This window comes from Lampris incognitus, chromosome 10, assembly GCF_029633865.1.
Source record: "Lampris incognitus isolate fLamInc1 chromosome 10, fLamInc1.hap2, whole genome shotgun sequence".
In the NCBI taxonomy this organism is placed as follows: Eukaryota; Metazoa; Chordata; class Actinopteri; order Lampriformes; family Lampridae; genus Lampris; species Lampris incognitus.
Genome location: NC_079220.1, coordinates 22376746 through 22384836, shown reverse-complemented (window position 1 = coordinate 22384836; position 8091 = coordinate 22376746). Strand labels below are relative to the sequence as shown.

At 41.5% G+C, this 8091-nt stretch overlaps 1 protein-coding gene across 1 annotated transcript in view; it reads right to left on the bottom strand.

The window, feature by feature from the left end:
* Positions 1-1264: 1264 nt before the first annotated feature.
* Positions 1265-8091, bottom strand: part of LOC130119444 (uncharacterized) — a 33235-nt gene continuing 26408 nt past the window's right edge. The window contains exons 7-9 of the mRNA XM_056287946.1: positions 4862-4997; positions 4167-4309; positions 1265-1865 (exon numbers count right to left, since the gene is read on the bottom strand). Of these exons, the coding sequence (XP_056143921.1) occupies positions 4189-4309; positions 4862-4997 (257 nt within the window). The 3' untranslated portion in view covers positions 1265-1865; positions 4167-4188. The remainder of the gene's footprint in view (positions 1866-4166; positions 4310-4861; positions 4998-8091) is intronic.

Here is an 8091-nt window from a genome sequence, read left to right as displayed (position 1 = left end):
ACACACACACACACAACCTTTTTGTCAGTCCATACAGCCGTTGTGGAAGGTGCAGGTCATGAGGGCTTTTGATTCAAACTGACATGGGAGAAATTTCTACAAATCCAGTCCTGTAGATCTGTAGTTCACAGTCTTCTCACTGTCTGAAGGTTCTAGATACTGTGTGTGCGGCGGAGCTCCTGTCAGGAGCTGGCCAAGGTCTGTTTTTTTTCTGACATGACTCCTCCATCTTAAATCCTGACACCCTCAGCTCTTGTCCCCCATCCCATGCGTCGAGCATCTTGGAGGTTCTGTAGGGTGTGAAGTCACAAGTTCTCTAGAGAGGTTGCAGTATCTCATCTGTCGGGGTACAACTTTCCCAAAAGAAACACCCCAATCGCTTCATTGTTCTTAATTGTTTTTCTTTTTGTTTTGTTTGCTTGCTTTAACCCAAGTTCAGTAACTTCCATGTTCCGGTGAAACATCAAGTTTTTTAGCATCATTCATCAAGGTAACGTTGCAGAATATTTGTAGTCACGTCTTTTTTCTGCTTTTTTTCTTTTTTGTAAAAGTGCTGTAACCATCACAACAGCTATGAAACATCTGTCACCTCTAGAATCCCTGGTGCTTCTGACATCCCGGTTTTGTTTTTTTGTTTGTTTGTTTTTGGTGCATTTTAAAGAACCATGATGGTGAATGGCCACACACATTGCTCACTGGCTGATTAAGACATTTTGGAGCAAGCAACCTACATGCAATTACCAACTAGGATGGCCCACAACACTGAAGATGATGGATGGGGGGCATTGTGTGACTAATCCAAGATGATTCCTTTTTACTCTTTTGTTGATTTTGTCTTCAAGTAAATCATGAAATCAGCGTCATCTTTTCCACTGCCTCTTTAAATACATGTTTTCCAAGTTAGACTGCAATGGGGTTCGTTTTACTTGTTCTATTCTGACATTTGCCCACTTGAATCCTCTTCATCCCTGTTTGTAATTTCCAAGACCTATTTATTGACATCTGTATTTGTTTTGTTATCGATAAATTATTATTTTTAAGTGCAATTAATTAAGATTTGATAATGGTTTCCACAACAGGAAGATTTTTTTGGCTTGTAAAGGTTGATAGACTTCTTTAAGTCAACAGGGTTAGAGGAGGTTGTCTTTAAATCGATGAACATCAAAGGAAGACTTTACTTTTTAAAGGTTTTTTTTCCAGTGTAATTAACCTGTAAACCTGTGGAAAAGTATGGAATTACTACCACACTGAGATGGCATGGTGTTAGTGCTCATTTAAACGTAGTACTAACACCTGTCAATAACTTCCATCAATTCACCTCTCAAAAGTTTCACTCTGCTACAAACTTCATCACCTTTTATTTAGTATTAATCCTTTGTAATAAAAAGTAATCCTAGTTCATGACTAGGACAGGGACCCGCAACCCTGAGTAAGGATAAGCGGTTTGGATAATGAATGAATAGGATAAATATGATTCTGTGAAGCGAAGTGTCAAAGCAATTTGTTATTTCCTATTTAAAATTTTGAGGAAGAGGGATTTTAGAGGCAACAGTCTTTCACAACTGTGTATATGTGGGAGGGTTGTCATAGTTGTCTTTGCTTGTTTGGCTGCTCGCCAATGACATCACGAGGGAGGCGGAGTCTCCACATCCCCTGCCCCTCCCCTTCTCCCCGCGAGCAAATCAAAGAGCTTGAGGAGGGTGGATCATCTGAAACTCCGCCTTGATACACAGCCGGACTGAGTGAGCCGACAGGCAGCGGTTTTGTCTCGGGGCAGGGGTCAGCGGTCAGGGGACTGTATCCAATCACACGTCTGTCAGTCCTCAGGTCAGCTGGTCAGGTATCAAGAAAAAAATGAATAAAACCTGTTAAAAAAAAAAGGAGAGAGAAAACTGAGTTTTACATTAACCAATGTATGTGACCTTTTTTTTTCTCAGTGACTTACTTAAAAGATGAATTGACATTCAGTTGAACTAGCCCATATTAAAATCATGGGCTAATCAAGCTTAACCTAACAAGTGTTTCTTTGATTTATTTAGAGTACATCAAGTCACAAACATAGAAAATAAAATGACAGCATTCACATAATAAATGAGAAACATATAACCAGTTTATACGGGGTGATAAAAAAACATTATGAACTCATCTCAAAACCTGTTTTTGAAAAACCCATCAAAGACACAGTTTTTGTTGATGGCCAATCAACAAACACTGTGTATGGCGTTACTACTACTCAGCTATAGGGACTGATCTTATCATGGTCAAGTCAATTTTATTTGTATCATGGTGGCCTTAAGGAAGGCCTACTACTACTACTACTACTACTACTACTACTGCTAATAATAATAATAGCATACTGACTGTAGTGGAGCACTATACCCCAGTGTCACATAGCAGTAAGTCTCCCGATTACCAATTCTGCCTGACTGCAGTGAGACACATTATCAATGTACAGTTAGGTCCATAAGTATTTGGACAGTGACACAATATTTGTAATTTTGCCCCTGTACACCACCATAGTGGATTTGAAATGAAATAACCAATATGTTATTGAAGTGTGGATTTTCAGCTTTAATTTAAGGGGTTGGACAAAAATATTGCATTAACCGTTCAGGAACTACAGCCAGTTTTATATATAGTCACCCCATTTCCAGAGGATCAAAAGTAATTGGACACTTGACTAACAAGTGGTTTCATGGGCAAGTAAGACCTTTTCCATCGTTATCCCATGACAAATTGGGCAGATAAAAGGTCTGGAGTTCATTCCAAGTATTTACATTTGCGTTTGGTAACTGTTCATCAGAACTCTCAACATGAAGTCCATAGAGGTGTCAATACAAGTGATGGAGGCCACCATTAGGCTGAAAAAGCAAAGGAAATCTATCAGATGGATAGTAAACACTTAAGGAGTGGCCAAATCAACATTTTGGTACATTCTTAAAAAGAAAGAATGCACTGGCAAGCTCAGCAACACCAAAAGGCTTGGAAGACCACAGAACACAACTACAGTGGATGGTCGCAGAATTCTTTCCCTAGTGAAGACAAACACATTCATAATATCTAGTGAAGTCAAAAACACTCTTGAGAGGTAGGGGTATCACTGTCAAGTCTACAATCAAGAGATGCCTGCATGAAAATAAATACAGAGGGTTTACGACAAGGTGAAAACCACTGGTGTCACTTAAGAACAGGAAGGCCAGATTAGACTGTGTTTAAAAAACATCTAAAAACCTACCCAGTTCTGGAACAAGGTTCTTTGGACAGATGAAGCGATGTTTAACTTGTACCGGAAGAGGAAAAGTGTGGAGAACAAAAGGAACAGCCCATGATTCTCAGCATACCATATCATCTGTCAAACATGGTGGAGGTAGTGTTGTGAAATAGGCATGTATGGTTGCCTATGGAACTTGGTCATTGGTGTTTATTGATAATGTGACTACTGACAGAAGTAGCAGGATGGATTGTGATGTTTATGAGGATATACCATTTGCTCAGATTTAGCCAAATGTCACAAAACTGAGGGGACGGCGCTTCACACTGCAGATGGATAATGACACAAAACAAGCAGAGAAAGCAACCCAAGAGTCTCTCAAGGCAGAAAAGTGGAATATTCATCAGTGACCAAGTCCGTTACCTCACCTCAACCCAATTGAGCATGCTTTTCACTTGCTGAAGAACAAACTAACGGCCAAAAGACCCACAAACAACCAGCAACTGAAGGCAGCTGCTGTTAAGTCTTGGCAGAGCATTTCAAAGGAGGAAACTCAGAATTTGAAGATGTCGATGGGTTCAAGACTTCAGACAGTCATTGACTGCAAAGGACTTTCCTCCAAACGTTAAATATAATTGTTATAATCATAGTTATGTTTGTTGTCCAATTACTTTTGAGCCTCTGAAAATGGGGTGAGCCTGTATATCCATGGCTGTAATTCCTGAACAGTTAATGCCATATTTTTATCCAACCCCTTAAATTAAAGCTGAATGTCTACTCTTAAATCACATCTCAAATACTTCATGTCAAAGCCACTGTGGTGGTGTACGGGGCAAAATTACAAATATTGTGTAACTGTCCAAATACTTATGTACCTAACTGTATTTGGTCTGAAACTGGAAGACTAATTCAGGCCATAGTGGCATTTTGATGAGGCCAACTGCCAAGCACTCACTTCATCCCATTAGGCTCCAGTGCTACGTTTGAGACTCCACCCCTGGCTGGGAGCTCTGGTCCTGCCCCCTTTCTTTGATTGACAGGTACATCTCTTCCTCAGGGTCATAGTAGTAGAACTTCCTCAAGTAGACAATCAGAGGACTGGAGAGACAGAGAGAGCGAGAGAATAGATGGACAAAAAGAGGGAGAATAGATGGACAGCACGATAGAGGTAAGGTGAAGAGACAAAGACAGAGAAAGAGACAATGGAAAGAAAGGAAGAGACAAAAGAGGGAAATAAGAAGTTTGATGGGGAAACAGAGAGCACCATCAAAACAGTGAGAAAGTAGAGAGGCCAAGACAGAGAAAGACAGTCAGAAAGGGAGAGAAAAGCAAGCAGGTGAAAAGGACATAGGTGATTTTACAATCTAAAATGGAAACAAAAGTTTAAATCAGAAATGTCATAACTAATTTGCATCTCAATTAACCAATCCAATGATTCACACAGTTCTATACAGATATATTATAATTGTGTGTGTGTTTATGTTTGTCTATGTATATATGGGCAGATGTAGCACTTGGAAGTGGTCATTGCAAACCAGTTGTATATGTTTGTCTGTGAGCATTTGTGTGTTTTTCTGTATGCTGGAAAGTGTGTGTATATGTGTGCGTGCATGTGTGTGTGTACGTGTGTGTGTGTGTGTGTACACATACGTGGGCAGGGGTAGCTCCTGTATGTGGTCGATGCGGACCAGCTGGCGGATGCAGAAACGACAGAGGTGCTGGAGAGATTTAACGCTGCTGAACCTGGAGACTGGGTACAAGAGCTGGACTGGGGTAGGGGGTAGACCTGCAAAACACACATACACACGTAGATGAACAAACAGGTGCACTTTTATGGGGGGGGGGGGGAATCAAGATTACGTTTGTTTTCTAAAACACACACACACGCACGCACGCACGCACGCACACACACACACACACACACACACACACACACACACACACACACACACACACACACACACACACACACACACACACACACACACACACACAAACACACACACACACAGAGTGACAAAAATACAGAGAGCCAGACAGGTAGACAGATAGATTGTCAGACAGGTAAATAGATGTAGACAGATCATCAAAAAGGCCCAGCAGAGGATTTACTTTCTCCGCCAGCTCAAGAAGTTCAACCTGCCTCAGGAACTGCTGATTCAGTTCTACACTGCAATAGTCCAGTCTGTCCTCTGCACATCCATCACTGTCTGGTTTGGTTCGGCCACCAAACAGGACAGGGACAGACTACAACAGACAGTTAAGTCTGCAGAGAATATCACTGGTGCCAACCTGCCCTCCATTCAGGACTTATATACCTCCAGACTCAGGAAACAGGCAGGGAACATCACTGCAGACCCATCACACCCTGGTCACAACCTGTTCCAACTCCTCCCCTCTGGTAGGCACTACAGAGCACTGTACCCCAAAACAACCAGATATAAAAAGTTTCTTTCCATGGGCTGTCATTCAAATGAACACTTAACACTGTCAAATAAATCCAACCATTTTGTATATACTGTACTGTACATTGTACGTATACTGGTATGCTCTGTCATGTCCATCTACAGTGCATCCGGAAAGTATTCACACCCCTTCACTTTCCTCACATTTTGTTATGTTACAGCCTTATTCCAAAATGGATTAAATTCCTTTTTTTCTCATCAATCTACCAACAATACCCCATAATGACAAAGCGAAAAAGGTTTTGTAGAAATTTTTGCAAATTTATTAAAAATAAAAAACTGAAATATTGCATGTACATAAATATTCACACCCTTTACTCAGTACTTGGTTGAGGCACCCTTGGCAGCGATTACAGCTTCAAGTCTTCTTGGGTATGAAGCTACAAGCTTGGCACACCTATATTTGGGGTCTTTCTTCCATTATTCTCTGCAGATCCTCTTGAGCTCTGTAAGGTTAGATGGGGAGCGTCGCTGCACAGCTATTTTCAGGTCTTTCCAGAGATGTTCAATGGGGTTCAAGTCTGAGCTCTGGCTGGTCCACTCAAGGACGTTCACAGACTTGTCCCGAAGCCACTCCTTCGTTGTCTTGGCTATGTGCTTAGGGTAGTTGTTGTGTTGAAAGGTAAACCTTCGCCCTACTCTGAGGTCCTGAGCGCTCTGGAGCAGGTTTTCATCAAGGATCTCTCTGTACTTTGCTCCATTCATCTTTCCCTCGATCCTGACTAGTCTCCCAGTTCCTGCTGCTGAAAAACATCCCCACAGCATGATGCTACAGCCACCATGCTTCACTGTAGGGATGGTATTTGCAAGGTGATGAGAGGTACTTGGTTTCCTCCAGACGTGATGTTTGGCATTCAGGCCAAAGAGTTCAATCTTGGTTTCATCAGACCAGAGAATCTTGTTTCTCATGGTCTGAGAGTCCTTTAGGTGCTTTCTGGCAAACTCCAAGCGGGCTGTCATGTGCCTTTTACTGAGCAGAAGCTTCCGTCTGGCCACTCTACCATAAAGGCCTGATTGGTGGAGTGCTGCAGAGATGGTTGTCCTTCTGGAAGGTTCTCCCATCTCCACAGAGGAACGCTGGCGCTTTGTCAGAGTGACCATCGGGTTCTTGGTCGCCTCCCTGACCAAGGCCCTTCTCCCCCGATTGCTCAGTTTGGCTGGGCAGCCAGCTCTAGGAAGAGTCCTGGTGGATCCAAACTTCTTCCATTTATGAATGATGGAGACCACTGTGCTCTTCAGGACCATCAAAGCTGTAGAAATTTTTTTGTACCCTTCCCCAGATCTGTGCCTCGATACAATCCTGTCTCGGAGGTTCACAGACAATTCCTTTGACTTCATGGCTTGGTTTCTGCTCTGACATACACTGTCAACAGTGGGACCTTATAGAGACAGGTGTGTGCCTTTCCAAATCATGTCCGATCAATTGGATTTACTACAAGTGGACTCCAATCAAGATGTAGAAACATCTCAAGGATGATCAGTGGAAACAGGATGAACCTGAGCTCAATTTTGAGTGTCATAGCAAAGGGTGTGAATACTTATGTACATGCAATATTTCAGTTTTTTATTTTTAATAAATTTGCAAACATTTCTACAAATCCTTTTTCACTTTGTCATTATGGGGTATTGTGTGTAGATTGATGAGAAAAAAAAGGAATTTAATCCATTTTGGAATAAGGCTGTAACATAACAAAATGTGGGGAAAGTGAAGGGGTGTGAATACTTTCCGGATGCACTGTACCTCAGGCATGTATGTAAGTAACCTGCAAACATCTATTTCAGCATCTCTGATAGATATATATATATATATACACACATACATAGCGTTTTTTCCCCAGAAACCATCAATGGTGTTGATGAAAGGGCTCAACAAATGAGGAGTGGAATATTAAGATAGGGTGTAGGAAATTATTTTTTAATACACTGCAGTACAAGCTTGTTTCGTGCATCATGCACTCATCAGCTGCCAATGTGGTTAAACAACAAAGAAAAAACACAGCCAATAAATACTACGTTGCCCCGCGTCACGCCCCTAGTTACAGTGCACAGCAACCAATGGGAGGATAGAAAACATTTACATTCGTAAAGTACCCCATTGGATGTTATATTGTTATGCTTTTTCAACAGTGCCGAAGTCCTTTAAGTCCTTACTTTTTCAAAACAAGCCCCAACCCTTACCCCATTGGTTTTAATGTTTCTTGTGTTATTATTCAAATTTTTCAAATGTTTTCTATCTTCCCATTGGTTGCTGTGCATCGTAACTACCTAATTTTGCAAATGTTTTTTATCCTCGCATTTGTTGCTGTGCATCGTAACTAGGGGCATGATGCGGGGCAACATAGTATTTATTGGCTGTGTTTTTTCTTTGTTGTTTAACCACATTGGCAGCTGATGAGTGCATGACGCACGAAACAA